This window comes from Lepisosteus oculatus, chromosome 8 (assembly GCF_040954835.1).
Source record: "Lepisosteus oculatus isolate fLepOcu1 chromosome 8, fLepOcu1.hap2, whole genome shotgun sequence".
NCBI classification, from domain to species: domain Eukaryota; kingdom Metazoa; phylum Chordata; class Actinopteri; order Semionotiformes; family Lepisosteidae; genus Lepisosteus; species Lepisosteus oculatus.
In genome coordinates this window covers 16,993,491-17,009,732 of record NC_090703.1, presented here as the reverse complement: position 1 = coordinate 17,009,732, position 16,242 = coordinate 16,993,491, and the positions used below count along the sequence as shown (strand labels likewise).

Here is a 16,242-nt window from a genome sequence, read left to right as displayed (position 1 = left end):
GTCCAGTCTTGTGGAGATTAGCTTCTAGAATATGATAGGAAAATAAACAACAATATCACGGGGCTTTTAAACATAAGGATTTATTGGATACAATAACAGTACTTTCTGCAACTTAATTCTGTTTTTTTTTCTGGACAATTTTCAAAATACACTTTCATCATTTGTAGTTGACAGAATTTAATGACAAAAGCACCCTTCATCTTGGTTCACCCAGGACTACAGATTGAATACAGGAATTTGTGGTGGCCACCAAAGACTATGGCTGTTCAGTATTTATGACTTGGTAGAGTGTTTCTATCCTTTCCACATCAGTCTTCAGTCTCTATAGTGACACCCAGATCTCATACAAATCGGTTCATTCGTCTGTGGGCACAAGCTCTTAAATGTCAGTAATGCTTTCCTTTAATGAAGTTAGATTTTTCAAATCCTATCGGTAGAATTGAATAGAGCTCTGTTGCCACTGCTGCAATGCTAAATGACTGACTGGCAATTCTAACCTTTCCTTTGCAGGATAGGTTTTGGGTAGCTGTGATCCAATATTCTTGGATGACCTTGTGCATCAAGAGGTGATTTCTGAAAATAAGTGTAAGGAACTAATACAGATGCAACCACCTAGAATGTACATTAAAACTCATGTTAGAGAAAGCACACTGCGGTCTGGTCCAGATACTACAGTCTGCACTTCGTCTTCACTACTCAATATAGATAAAAGGTGGCACTTGTGTTGTGTTCCATGTTACTAAAATGGTACAGTAGCTTCATTTAATGTTTTTCTTAGTCTAATAATCATACTAAGAAAATGGTGCCTGGTTTCACAGAAATGCTCAGAAATCAATTAATTGCATGCAGTGTCTATAAAACTAATCAAAACAACTGAAATTGTTAGTATTGGAGTTTGTTGAGGTACAATATGCACTGCTGAAACATTTTAATGCCATTTTAATGCTTACTTGCATGACAGTGGTGTACATAATGGCAATGGAAACATAACTAACAAATGTGTCCACTTCCTGGTCTACAAAGGCTGTACAGGATAATTTTTCTTGCTCTCCTACTCTATGTCTGTGTCTTATATTCAGGGACTCATGGTCATGCCACTATGTATAGAGTAAAAAAGCAGTGCATGGCAGTGAACTGAATCGAGTACATATTCTGAGGATACATGAAGTACTGTACACATGAATTAATCTGTTAATTTTGAGATTAAGATTACAGCTAAAATTCCAAGTCATACTGTATCTGAAATATTTTATTTTCTTATTTTAGTTTCAGGGTCTGTACAGGACACTCATTTTCTCCTTAATCTACTGTTATGTATGTTTACTTTATTCAATAATCCCGCTGCAAGACAAGTAAATAGTCAAGCATGTTAGAATGTGCCATAGTCTGAGTATTAATTACTGGACAAGAGCATTTTTAAGGATGAAAAGGGGGTAAAAAATGAAGTTAAATATTTGGAGTACTCTTTTAAAAACAACTTACATTTGCATTAATTTTTACAGTTTGGTACCTTAATAGGACAATTTAGGTGAACGTGTTTGCTAGCAGTTAGAAGCTTAATATAATCATTAAAAAAATATGTTCCACACATTCCAATCAGAATGCAATAATAATATTATAGTTTCCTGTTTTCAAAACAATATGCCTTGTTGGTTCTAAGCTTTTGTGTTTTGTTTTCAGTGAGAACAGTAATCTTTGTTTACATTTGTATCTCTGCAAGAATCAAATCCCTTTAAACAGTGCTTGTCCAATTCAAAAACTGTTGCCAATATGTAGCAGAGAGTAGCTTTAATAGGTCCAATTCATTGTTGAATTTCTGTATTGTATTACAGCTTTTCACTCAGCACACAGACTTTTTATGTAAGTGGTAATAAAACTATTCATTCCATAAGGTCATCACCTTTCCTTGGTACATACTGTATTAAAAAATGCCTGTCATTGCTTATTAACTGATCTCTGTCTAATGAAATCTAACTATATAGCAGTTATTGCTTGCCAGATTTTTTTTTAAATCCTATTTTGTTTCCAGTGCATTTATAAATATATTACAGAAGTTATTTGTTCCAAGTCTGTAAAATTTGCAGCTACTAAAACCAACAACATTACAAAAGTAATGATTCTGATATTAATCAAACCTGGTCTTCGGTAATGACCTGAATGATGCAGAAAGTACCATTCAGTCCTGATTTTTAATTACTTGGGGCAATTTAAAGTAGTTTTGATAGCAAGATGTGTTGCATTTTGTTTTTTGTTTTTTTTGGATCAGTCACCCAGCTGTATATAACACACTTGTGTTGTATTCCGTTTTGAACTGTTTGTAATGGGAATAGCATCTACACAGCTGCTTTTTGAAAACTCTCTATGACCTTTTTTTTAACTTTACTGCACTCTAAACAAATAGCCATTGAAATGAGACCTCAAATGCTAGAATCGGAAATTTCTGTTATTCAGCTCTTTGTTTCATGGGCTGCTGTTAGAAGTGATAAATTACTACAGCCCTTATTGCAGAATGGTGGAAAGAGTATCCTTTTCCATGTTAGAGTCTTTTGAATGCGAAATACATCTAAATTCATTTTACTGTGATTCAGAGTGCAGTTAGCCATTGTTCCATATCAAAAGGCATCATTATGTTCAGCAGCAACAATCTTTGTTTCTTATTGCTTTTATAAAAACCATGCCTTCTAAAAAAGACTGAAAATATGATTGCATCAATAGCCCTTATTGTGATTGAATAACATGCTGCGTGCCTCAAAAACATTCTTTAGCTTTAACATATTCATACTTTGAGACAAAGTGATCTCTTGCACTGCATAACAAAATATGCAATGAGAGATGCTTGTTAATTTGTTTCCTACCTAAATTAACTGAGATGATTTTATTTAATCTCTTCATTTTTCACTCTTTTTCACCTTAATCCAGCATTTGAAACCTAACCAGCATCACACATTTTCAACATTTCCCATTAAATGCATTTTTTGCAAATTCTGCATTCTGCCCTGCCAGAGGATTATGAATACCCCTTTCACCCTTTTGCACACCAGTAAATATGGATATTTGGTAGTGACATTTTGTGAGCTCTCGTCTTCTTTCTGGTAAAGTAAGAACTACAGTATATGTACGTGTTGACTTTAAAGTACAATCAAGACATGCATTCTTTGACTGGACCCTGCTGGTTGCACACTTTCCATGTAGTTTTAGTTAAGTCAGGTCATTTTTTTGAAACCCTGTAGTTGTTGGCATTCAGCTCTGGCAGTTCTCTTGACTTCTCTGTGATGCAGAACGGCTTTGGTCAGAGAAGAGAAAAAGAAGGCTGGATTTATTTTTATTGGCAGTATGGAGAACCGCTACCTTGGAGGTGGTGTGCTGCCGAGAGTGATATATCTTGCCTCCTGGCAACCGGGGGGGGGGGGGGTGTAGGGGGGTCTAAATGGGGGAAAAGCGGCCTGTTGTAAGGGGGAGTCAGCCAAAGTGCAGGCCTCACTGTAATGGTTTCTCTGTGGCTATGTGATCCCAGCGCTGAGATTTAGAGCAGACTCCCCGACTCCTGTCTACACCGTGCTGTCTTGTGCTGCGTACTTTGCTTTGTAGGACAGTTTAAGTCCTTGTTCGCCAGCGTGTGAGGAAGCTATTGTAACCAAACTGCAGTCATCTGGAATCTTGTGGTTTGACCAAGGTCATACACTCACTGGTACTCACAAACTGTGTGAGATCTGTGCCCTGCAGGCATTGCCTTATTATTTCTCTCCTTGCATCCTATTAAATATTCATTCTTGATTTGTTAAGATGTATTCTGTTACTGATCTGAATTGTATTGAAGAGGGTTTGCATCATGCGGTCTCTCTTTTAACAGTGTTCTCGGAACAATGTTCTTGACAGTGATATTCAAAGCTAATTAAATTAAAGCTTAAGTGGAATTAAATTAAATCAAAAGCTTTTTCGGTTTGTCCAGTCTGTCATGTAAATCTATCGCTAAAACCTTTGTCATTAAATTTGACTTCTGACTTACTGAGCTACACACTATGGCAGAAACCTGCTTGAACAAAATGCTAATGCTTAATGAAGATAAATAAATGAAGAAATAAAAATGCCATGATGACCTCTAATACAAGTACTTAGAGTATCATGTCTTGAGGAATATTGCTATGTTGCTGCAAGTAAATAACCTAAACTGCACTGTAATCCTTGTTAAAACCTTTTGTTTTGTGGTCCTTTTCACCTGCAATAACCTTTACTTTATTGTGATATAAATATGGAGTGAAAACAGCAAAATTGAGTTATCAGCTCCACCAATTGTATTGAATCTTTTGGATACCCAGCCTTCAGTGTTATAGTTACGCAACACACCTGACGGTTGCTGAGCTTGGAAATACGGACAAGAAATTTCAAACCCTCTTTACAAACCTTCAGGTTCTACATCCCACTCTGCTTTCTGGGCTGTGGATGTCATCTAATGAACTGTTTAGAATCAATGGCTTGGTATGTTTTGCTTACTGCTTACAGTTTTAACCCATTATAGCTCAGTTTTAATCATTTAGAATTCAGTGTAGTTTATATTCCTGGAGCTCCTTTTAAAGTCTAAGTATCTTATTGCAACATATTAGAAGGTTCAGAAGTAAATATTGACCAGTTTGTTTGTTTTGCATTTTTATTTTGTAATTCTGTATGAACAACTGCTCCACAGACACTGACAGGCTTCATTTAAGGACTACAAATCCAAACCAGGTTCATAATGCCGTTTATCTGATTATGATAACTTTCTGTCTTAGAGGTCTCAGATTATAATGACACTAGTCCTGGATTGAGGTATTATGTGGAATTTACATTTGGAAATAACATGCGACTCAGAAGAAAACTGCCCAGAGTGTTATTTGGGAGAGTGGAAACTTTATAAAATAACTTTTGTCATAAATTCCTTGTAAATGGTTTCCACACTTCCCAAATGTGGATTTAAGGCTTTTTTCCAGATATTGAGTTTCTTTCTGTGGCAGGATTTGTTATTTTATTTTCTTAAAATATCAGTTTCCTTCATTTTTTATTAAACATCTATTGGGCTAATGAAGGGGAAATTGCAATTAATTCTGCATTTGTTCAAGAAGCCGGGCATCAGTCATTTGTCTTAATTAATCAGAAATATTAATCATCTAATAAACATTAAAAGTATTAAAAAAACAAAGAACGGTTTGATTTTTCAAAAGGTTGACATCTTTCCTGAAGCACAGCCTTAGACCTCAGTACTCCATGCATTTTATATAGGAATTGCATGAAAACATAGGGCATTCTGTAACAGAGCAGTATAACTGGAGTAGTTTGTTTATGTCTTCAATGATTGCTTTAAAGTGTGTTATCTTGTAAATAACATAGAGACTTATTTGGTTACAGTCAGATTGTGTTGAAACTGCCTATGAAAATATTTACTCTCATTTGCTTCATTCAGTTTCATTTCTTTGTATCCAATATGGGGATTTAAAACATGGATTCTCATGATATTTCAAATGCTAGGAATTCACAATGTTCAGAATTACATTGAATATATATTTAATGTTTTGTTGCTGATCAAAAGGTCTCATCTCTTCTACTAAATATACCAGATGTGCTTGCAAAATAAAAAAAAACTAGTGTATTGAACATTCACTTTTAATTCAGAACTATTTTGCTGGATGACTGATGCATACAGTAAAATCTGTGTGCAAGATGTAGTTTTGGATAGGCTATAAACAACAACAGAAATCTAGCCTAAAGGTATTATTTTAACTATGTGCATGAGATGTGAAGATTAATAACCAATATCTTTAATTTTTATAACCATATTAATCTCATCAGACACTGGAATTTCTAGAGATGATCAATATCTCTTTAAAAATAACTAACCAGACCTCCTCTTTGCCTACAGTTATTTTTTCATATTTAAAGCATTTAACTAGTTTGTATTAAAATATGTTTTAGTTTTGTCTTAGTATGTGCCTTCAACATTAGTTAACTGCAGATGAAATTTGAAAAAAAATCATTCATTTTCTTGCAAGATAAAGAGGCGTTTTAAATAGATGGAGGATCAGCAGTTTCATTAATGGCATTTTTGTATGCTATTTCCCATTCAATATGCTTTGCCTGTGGTTTCAGCCCTCTAATTGTACAGCATTCATTAATTGCTAGTAGCTCTTACAGCATTGTAGTAGAGACTGAGATCTGTGAAATTACTGCTTCTAATCATCTAGAGGAACTGTGAGTTGCGTTCATGAAGTGACAACATGCAGTCAGACAGATGAGACCATGTTAGGTGGACTAGAGTTGTTTGTGAATTCCTGTACTTACAGTACCATAATACTCGCCCAGTACCTGTGAGCTTGCCCTGATGTCAGGGTGACACGTTGCTCTCCCAGTTAGCCCTAACTCACCTGTAGTGCCATGTTGAAATGTCAAATGGCAAGTTGCTGAGGTTGTGGTAAAACAGTAAAATTGTTCCTCCTATCTTGGTTGGAGGCTGTAGCAATGTACTGTAGTTGTTGATCAATAATTAGGGTTTGCAAATGTGGAAGGTGTAAAATATAAAAAAGTGAGGGCAACTAATTTTTTTTTAAAATCACTGACAACATTGGATCCTGGTCTGTCTTATTTATATATCTCCTGCTCAGGTCCATGATTCCGGGGATGGAATAGTAAAAACCTGGCATGCTACTGCTTCTGTTGTGGATGTCTATTCTTGTTTTAGGGGACTTACCAGGGTACCAGTGATGGTGGTGGGCTGGTATTTAAATGTTATATGGTTTTTGTTCTATTGTTCTTGTTTTGAAAGCTTATGAAATTAATAACCTTTTGTTCACTATTAAATTCAATTGAATTGGTCCTTGACCAGCGCACTGGGCTCAGATTTCTACTCTTTCAAATGGGGGTGATTGATTCCTGCCACTGCACTGTGTGCCTTGTCACCATGGGTTTATAATTTTTGGGCCCAGAGGGAGTAGTAACAATTAGTGGTCCAATAAAATCAATGCTGAGGTAAACCTAATTCAAATAGTGAACTCCCATCCAAATAGTGAACAGCCCTTTTCCTGCTTTGCTTTTGAGGTCTGATTAGATTGGACTTCAAGGAAGCTGACGTCTTTCTGTATCACTTGCAACAAAAAGTGTATGTAAAGCTATGCCTTCCTTGGAACATTAGTATATAGGGTTGTCTATGTACAATATCTGTTCTTAATGGTGTATTTGAAACCACCAAAGACCATAGAGTCCACGTTTTAGAAATGACCAGTGTGTGCTGCTGTCATGACAAGTCTTTCAACAGAGTGTGAAGGCATGCTTGGTTTTCCTCAGTATATCCGGTTTGACTGCTGATTATATCTGGGGAATAAAACCGACCGGATATTAGTTGTATAGACTGACAGGCTCAGTGTGTACTATCTACAAAAAAACATTTACCCAGCAATGACAGTTGGTGTTCAGTTTCTGAAAAAAAAACCATTATGTTCAGAAGTGTGTCTCCTATAAACTCAGAAAGTGTTACTTAATCATTCACTGACCGTGAGTGTTTTCCACAGGTTTGCTGTTCTCACTGGGATTACTTCGCACTACGAGGGTATCCATGGACGGCTGAAGAGTGGACACATTTTTAAGGTAATTCCTCATTGTGGATAATTTCTACTTTATCTGCTTTTGAAGCCATTTTTACTAGTAATTTTTTGATAAATTAATAGTTTAATATTGTGGAAACCTTGTGTGTGTTAATTATGTTTTGTGGAAAAGTTTTTTTTAAAAGGAGTGTTTTTATATTATATATGCAGAAATAATAAGTTGATTGGTACCGAAACCAAATTTTGCCCTTGCAATGCATTTAAAGCAATTTGTTTTAAATAGCAAACATTGTGTATTTGAAACAGTCCATCTTGTGCTATTAATTCATGTCAACCATGTTTTATTTTTAAAACAGACTACGGTTGCTCACTAAGATTGTGAAACCTCATTCCCACCACATTTAGATGTTTTCCACTATCAATCTAAATCTCACATACTTTTAGTTTGAACTAAAAGGTTTTGCCATTGATTAACCAAATGGTTCAGAAAAAATAATTTTGTGGTTTGCTTTCACATAACATTCTTAACATTTTCTGTTTTTTTCCCCATTTGTACAGAAACATATTGATAAGGCAATCAGATTGAAGCCCAACGATGCAATGTGTTACTATATGCTTGGAAGATGGTGCTATGAGGTGAGCTGATATTATGTTTACTATATTCTGAGAAACTGAAGGAAGTAAAAATGGGGATGACCCAATAGTCATTTAATTAGAAATGTTAAGATTAGACCCTTCTGGATCACAGGAAATGTATTATATTTTAAAGTAACTACACAATCCTTGGACACTGCTGCATATAATCATTTTAAACAATTCTGAACCTATTCTAATATCCAGGGTACTTGTTCTGTCTAAGACTGTGACCAAGTCTTATATATTAAAAAAAAACACTTGTTGTTAGAAACATTCAGTCTGAAATTGCTTAAAAGCTGTCCTTTAATATCTATGACTTCTAGCCTGGGTGGGAAGATTGAACACTTTTAGACATGCTCACCTGTCAGAATAATTTCACTTTTGACCTACTGCAGCTCCACAGGATCTTAGTAGGCAAGTTAGCACTGATTTGAGGATTGGATTGTCGCGTCTCTCCCTGATGTCAGAGGTGCAAATCACAGGTGTTTCAAGGGTCCCAGGAATGTGCTACAGTTGTGGTCTGCCAATCAAGAACTTAAAAAAGGTTATAAACTAGGGGATACAATTTGTCCCGTCTATCTTACTGTTTTTTTTCGTCGTCTACTGATCCGAAGATCTCATCCAGCCATTTCCTGGGAGAAAGCCAGGTTACCAGCATCATCAAAATAGTTAGGCAGCTGCTTCCAGACTCCCACAGCCCTTTGCGTAAAGGAGTGCCTCCTATTCTCAGTTTGAAACAATTCTGTGGTCCTACCAGAACACAGTGCTGTGCTGCCGATTGGGCCATCTTAGTTATAACTGGCACTGATGTCACCCAGGTGTGAGTCAGCAGCTTCTAAGATGCACTCAAAATGACTATATTGAGAGGTTGAGATACTCTGGATCCCCCAGAAAACAAATTGAACTTTTTATCTTAAACTTTATATAATCCCTGGTTATCTCTAGTACAATTTTATATACACCCTATGATCATCTCTATAAATTCTTATGCTTAAGTCATGCTCTTAATATTACTAAAATTATACAAAGTGTATTTATGTGATTGAGAACTTATGGTGCTATCAAGATATATTTGTCAAACCATGCTTCCTGAAATGTATGATAACTTTATTGCTCCCGAGTTCCAAAGCTATTTAATACCAGCTGTATAGTAGGTCCTTTCAGTATTCTCTTGATTTCCTGATTTAGTGATTGAGGTACTGTATAGATGAGATGAAGTGGTTAACAGAAGATATACAATTACTACATTGTAGCTTTCAACCATTAAGCATTTACACAGCAGAGTTCAACTATATCTGGTCCATTTTTCAGAATAATTTGAGGTTGAGAGTGAACATTTGGCCTTTAATCAGTTCCACAACAGGAACACAAGACAGACTTGGCTTGGTGGCAGTGTTGCAGAGACGCTTTAACAAAGTTTGTAGGTTTTTCCATGCATTTCTGACAGACTCCAAGAACACCAGGCTTGAAGTCTATGCCTTTGTTTATTCTCCTGTTTAGGTCAGTCTCTAATTTAAACACTGCATAATAATTTGACAATACCGTATGAAAACAAATAAAGTTTAGTAGCTAACCACATAAGATAAAGTATTTGCTTTGCTGTATATATGGAAGTTGAACAGTGACATGCACTGGAGTGTGAGGTAGGTCTCTCTTTGTTGTTTTAACATGGGAGCAATTATGGACCAGCAGAAAACAGTAAATACAGGTCATCAGAGGTATCAAAGTACTTTAAGTGACATGGAACTAAGCACTTATGAAAAGCATGTGTAGGCTTACTTCTTCAGATCACCTCAGAGATTTAACTAATGAGACGTTCGTTATAAGACTTATATAAATAAGACATTCTGCAGTCATATTACCTTTTTATTTTTTGTGATGAAGGTTTTATGGATTTTCATTATGCACAACATTAATGTTAAGTACACATTGAATATAAAATGGAAATAACAGAAAAGGTAAATAGAAGTTAAAAAAGGTAAAAATGTGTGGGGCAGCATATTTATTTCAGTTCTCCAGTTACTCTTCACCTTTTATGCTATGTTTCATTTTTTAATATCATTTTGATATTAATTATTATTTGATATTAGGTGCCACTTGATCTTCATACAGAGTGTGAAATTTTAATAGCTGTTTGTCCTGGTTGTGTGAAACTCACGTCAGGTTTCTCCCAAGCATAATGGCTGGTCTAGAACCAATACATTTTGAGGATCCTCCATAATATGTGCTGAGAATCTTGAGAAACGTATCACTTATAACTTAAACAAATTCACAATGTTGCACTGACATTTTATTGTACTTTATTCAATGGGTGCTCTAATGTGAACATCACGGGTTAGTGTGTGTACCAACAACAGGTTACAGGTGCTGTCTTGTTCCCATTGCTCTCATCGAGCTTGGATTATCATGTGTCTGTTCAGTCATCTAGGGCTCAGAGTTGTGTGTGTTCCAGCTAGCTCATCCCAAAAGTCCCACAAACACTCAATTAAGGCAAGAAGAGCATCCATGTCATAATTATCATATCTTGTCCCTCATGATAGCCACTGTTACACAAGCAGTCTACACAAGGAGGTAATGAGGGTGTCTTGGGCTTGGATATTGTTGTACATTTTCTTGACAAGCAGGGGATGTTGATTTTTCCTTGATTTTTCTTTTAGATTTTCTCTGGGCTTAACATGAAAAGGGTCAAAACATTTCAGCACCTGTGCCCAATTAATTCTCTCAGTAATTAAGGGATTTAGTGCTTATGGAACCATCACAATCACTTCAGTGACTCATTTACAATCAGTCATAAACAACCATTTAATCAAAATGATGCCAGAAACATTTAATTACTGTCCAAAATCAAAATGATTTAATTTTATAAAAATATGCATGCATAAGTACAGTAGTTTATTTCAATGCTCAGTGTACAAATAAGGACAAAACTGAAGGTTAACTTTTAGACTGTTGTGTGAGGTCTTAGAGATTTCTGACCACAATTCCTGAATTATAGGACAGATCCATAAAGCATGAACTAGTGTACCTCTGACTTATTGTACATTTTCAGTATTCTACAGGTCTATTCAAATTATGTCTATGCAATCAAGTTGAGGTCCAGTACAAAGGACCTTCAAATCATTTTATCTTCACTTCAGTTTTAGGGTTATATCCCGTTTGGATGTAATGCAATGTAATGTAATGAGACTTTTTTTTGTCAGACTGTTGTAGGGTAATATCATCGCAGCACTTACAATACTAGATCTATCCAGATTGTCAACAGGAACCTCTGCAAATTTTATCAGGTCATTGGCTGACCTGAACCATGAAAGGTTCTGGATAAGAACTGCCAGACTCATTTAAATATTTCATTAAAAATAAGGTGGGGATTGATCCAGGTTCAGCAGAATTTGGAGGACCTTCATGCTCTTCTTATCAATTGTATACCCCATTGTTAAAAAAAAATGGGATTGTATTTCCCATATTAGGATATTTTTGTGGAATAAAAAAATAAATTATTGGTAATACCTTGTGTGCAGGCAGTTTAGTTCTGAAAATACAAAAAGGAACTGCAGGAAAATACCTTTAATGCTAAAAGACTGTGTAAACAACTATTCCGGAGCTCATTGTTAACACAAACATTCTCTTAAGCTGTTTTTATCCCCTCCTGTTTTTCTTTGCAATCTGCCCCTCCGGGTCAGCCTATGTGGTCTTCCTTGGCCTCAGTGCTGAGAGGCAGCCTGGGATTTACACAATTGTTTTATTACACGAACAGCATGCGAGCCTCTCAGGAAACATGCTTATATTAATACATTTCACAGGCTACTAACATACCAGTTCATTGTAGTGGGAAGAGGCAATTGTGTAACCCAAGAAACAAGCAATACAACAGTCTTGATAATGCAAAAGTGTACCAAAAGTCAAGTGATTTAATGAAAATTTGATTTAATTACTTAAAAAATGAATTACCAGTGCCAGTGCAATTACCAGAGTGTCAGAGACTTATCACTCTCATCACTATAAAGTATCCTTTTGGTCTAAAGTAAAGAGGGTATAAATTGGAAAGAGTTTAATCTGTTTTCATTGCCTTGACTTTAATTTCCACATTGTGTAACTCTTAGGTTCTATACAAAACTCTTTTGTGAACTATTGTGCAGAGCTTTTAAATTTAATTTTCTTTCAAACGATAAACGAAGACCAATTATTATTAATCAGTGATCTCTATTTTTAAAGTTCATGTCATTACTCAAACATCACAGAATTTGAAGAAGAAATATAAATTAAAACCAGTTGCACATTTTTTAGACTAATGAAGACATAATAAGATGAAACAGATCAGTAAATTGCAGCTGCCAGTGCATAGTTTATAAGATATAAGGAAATGTCTTTTTAATGTGGGATTCTTAATGCATGCAACATATATTTTGGGCATTACAATGATGTGATTGTGTGTTACAAATGAGCATAGTACCTTTAACAAGCATTATGGATTTAGGCCCAAAGACAAAATTCCCTGTCATCTGTGTCTAGTAATTACTTTACTTGTAGACAAAGTAGACAATGTTTTCAAGAGTATGCACTATGTTACAGGTTTGACTCCTTTCAGAGATGCAAATACAGGCTGACTACAGCACATTTAGTACCTGCCCAGAGACTGCAGATGAAAATTCGCTTATAGCTTAATCAAGCAAAATGAATTTTTAAGAAATAGCGTATGCACAGAACATTTTTGCAGCCCTTGCCAAATCAATAAACTTGTTGAAAGTTTAATCTGATCTAGATAAGCATTTACAGTTCTTTTGGAGCAGCATTGAAAAAAATCCAAGAAGAAAACATTTTTTTTTTCTGCTCCCCTTAATTGATCTTGTTTTAAGACTTCAGCCTTGTTGTATCTGGTTGTTTAAGCACAAAAAAATAAAACACAACGAAGCAGTAGTATGGGCTACTATGTTGCTTCACATATTTGTTTGTTAAAGAGTGAGGTATGTAGAAGAAAATAACAGCGACAACAGTAATTTAGTTAGTTTGCATTTACTTTCAATGGGCTACATGGAATTATGGCAGTGACCTTAAATATTGATAATTTCGGCCTCACATTTTGCTTTTTTCTTTGCATGCTTATGACTTGTTTAATCTTGTTTCTGTTTTTTTTCATTCTTACTGTATTAATATCCTTCATAAATTGTATGCAGGTATAGCACCATGCGAAAGTATTTAGACCCTCCTGTGGTATCCCATTCTGTGAAATTGCAAAATAATGCATACATATTTTCATCAACTTAACATTTTATTCAAAACCTGAATGTTCAATCTAAAGACTTCTAAGGCTGACACAGACAATGTCAACAAAACCTAAAGAGAAAAATTGAACTACTGTGTGGTGATTGTGTAAGTTTTCAGAACTGCGAACTCTGTATTCGGAAGAAGCGTCTTTCCCAGCCACAGGTCTTTTTGAGTGAGTCTCTGCTAACTTTTTACTCACTCTTCTGCACAGATTTCCTCACACTCTCTCAAGGTGCTTGGCATTCAATTATGAGCAGCAGTTTTCAAGTCTTTCCACATAGTCCAGATGGAATCCAAGTCACGACAAGTCAGCCACTCAAGGACATTCACTGTCTTCTTCTTAAGACACTTCAGTGTAGTTTCCACCTTGGGCCTTTGATGTTTGTCCTGTGGAAGGAGAATTTTTGCCCCAGTTTTAAGTCTTTAGCAGACTGAAATGGGTTTTCCTCTACTTTGATCTGTTAATTTTTCCTTCAGTCCTACCTAAATTTCCAGTCCCTGCTGAGGTGATGATGCTGCCACCATGCTTGACTTTAGGGGTGAGTGAGTGAGAGATGGACTCTGCTGCTTTTTGCGCCAGATTGTACCAAAATGTCAGCCTCATCCGACCACAAACCCTTTGCCATGTTTGCAATATTACTTACCTGTGCTCTGTCACAAATGGCATATGGGGTTTGAGATGGGGTTGCCTTTCTGCCATATAGGCCAGATTTGTGGGGTGACAAGGATACTCTTTTTTCCCATCTCAGTCGTTAAACTCTGAAGCTCTTTCAAAATTGTTGTCTTTGGCCTCACAGCAGCTTCCCACACCAGTTTCTTCCTTGCCCAGTTGCTCAGTTTGAAGGGACAGCCAGATCTAGACAGCATCTGGGTGCTACAACATTTCTATGTATGAATCTATGCTTGAAATCTGCCTGACTCAGGAACCTAACAGAAACAGGAGTATATATTCAGAAATCATGAAAACTCCTTTTAGGGCACAAAGACAAGGGCTATTCACCTAATGATGTGAGCCATTACAGTAATTTTGTGCATCTAAATCAATTTAGTTTTGCCACAGCAAAGGGCTTGAATACTTAAGACATCATGACTTTTCCATTCTGCTTTCATATTGTCTGTTTTCTCCTTTCTTTTTATTTTTTTGCTTTGAATATGTGAAGTAGGTTGTGTATATAAGAAATTTTAATTGCTACTTCAAGGTTTAACACAACAGAATGTGAAAATTGTGCAAGAATCTGAATAATTTAGGAAGGCACTGTATTTGAAATAAGAAATAAATAAGTCTTGTCACATGACATTTGGCCTTTTTAATATTGTAACTTAGATCTGTCCTGTACTGTACTTAGTACTTATTGTACCTCTCATTAAGTGCAATAATAGTTTGGCATATTTTGTTTAATTGATTTATTGCAGTTTTAATTTATATAACTGGAATAGCGAGTCAGGAAATAAATATTCCAGTGAAGTATTTTTTTTACTTTAACCACACTGCACATTGCCAGGTTCAGACAATCAGGATCATTCTTACAGCTCTGCAAGATGGTTATTATAAGCAGATTTCCATCCACCTTTGCATGAATCAACAGCTGAAGGAATAATTCAGTTCTTCCAGTTTCTGTGAAACACTGACATGAACTCTTAAATGGTTGAGTGAAAGATTAAAAAAATCAGAAAAATAAATCTGTTCTGTACAAAGGTATATTATTTTATTTATTATTTGTACTAAAGAACAACCGTAGTCTTTCATGCCTCTGTCTGAGTTGGTAAATGTAAACATTTTTAACAGTAGTCAGACAGTAGTGTATTTGGTAATTTTCTCTTGAATATTCTTGGTAAAAATAAATACTGAAGAATACAGACTGAAGAATCAAGCTGTCTTTGCTTTACATTCCACTCATCGTATTATTGCTTGATCATTTAAGAATCAATTGCTTATTAATTTGGGATGGCCTATGAACTACTTAAAAAATACTAAAGAATGATGTACAAATTTCTTTTAATAGTGGATCCTCTACTTTTATTTTATTTTTTTCTTTTGAGGGACATATTCGGGAGTATAGCAGGTTTCTCACTTGTCTCCTTGGTAACCAAAAGCCGATCTCTCCATGTGACATTCTTCAAAAATACCCTAATTATCTGTATTGTAGGCAACTTCTTACACATGTCTGATCTTGAAGAACAAAGTGATTGCAGTCTGAATCAACTTTACATGCACATTCCTCAAATCTGTTTGGGAAGGAAAGGCCTAATGATGAACTATTATCTTACACCAAAATGCTGACTTTTTTCCTCATCAGGTAGGGCTGAATGTTCCTCTGACCACAAAAGGCAGGAGGAGGTGGGGTGGTATTGTTGCTCCATTCTGAAGATAGGAAGGCCCCTCTTAACTTTCTACCCCTCACCCCCCACCTACGCGTGACAGTTGGAATCAATTTCACTGCAATTTGACCATTGGAGCGCTTTGATTTCACACGCTATCCCTACCACAGTGCCCAGTACTCACACTGTTCTCTCAGTGCTACTGAAATGCAATCAGCATATAGCCAGGCAGCAGCTTTTCAGCGTTTCAGCTTTTTAATTGAATTCTCTGTGGTCTAAATGTGTAGGCGACTGCACATGTTGATATATACATATACAGTATATGTTATTGTATGTTACTTGTGCTTCCTTTATGTTACATTTGTTTGAAATAGCTAAACGTAATACCTGTTTGGCATAAAATGTAGTACAATATGGTTAATGATAACAGATTGTGGTGACAGTTCACTCAAGAAGTGAA

The 16,242-nt window shown here is 35.8% G+C and overlaps 1 protein-coding gene across 1 annotated transcript in view; it reads left to right on the top strand.

Moving 5' to 3' along the window:
* rmdn3 (regulator of microtubule dynamics 3) overlaps positions 1 to 16,242 on the top strand; it is a 59,731-nt gene that overhangs the window by 28,802 nt on the left and 14,687 nt on the right. Inside the window, exons 7-8 of the mRNA XM_069193308.1 lie at positions 7,533 to 7,608; positions 8,124 to 8,201. Coding sequence (XP_069049409.1) covers positions 7,533 to 7,608; positions 8,124 to 8,201 — 154 coding nt within the window. The remainder of the gene's footprint in view (positions 1 to 7,532; positions 7,609 to 8,123; positions 8,202 to 16,242) is intronic.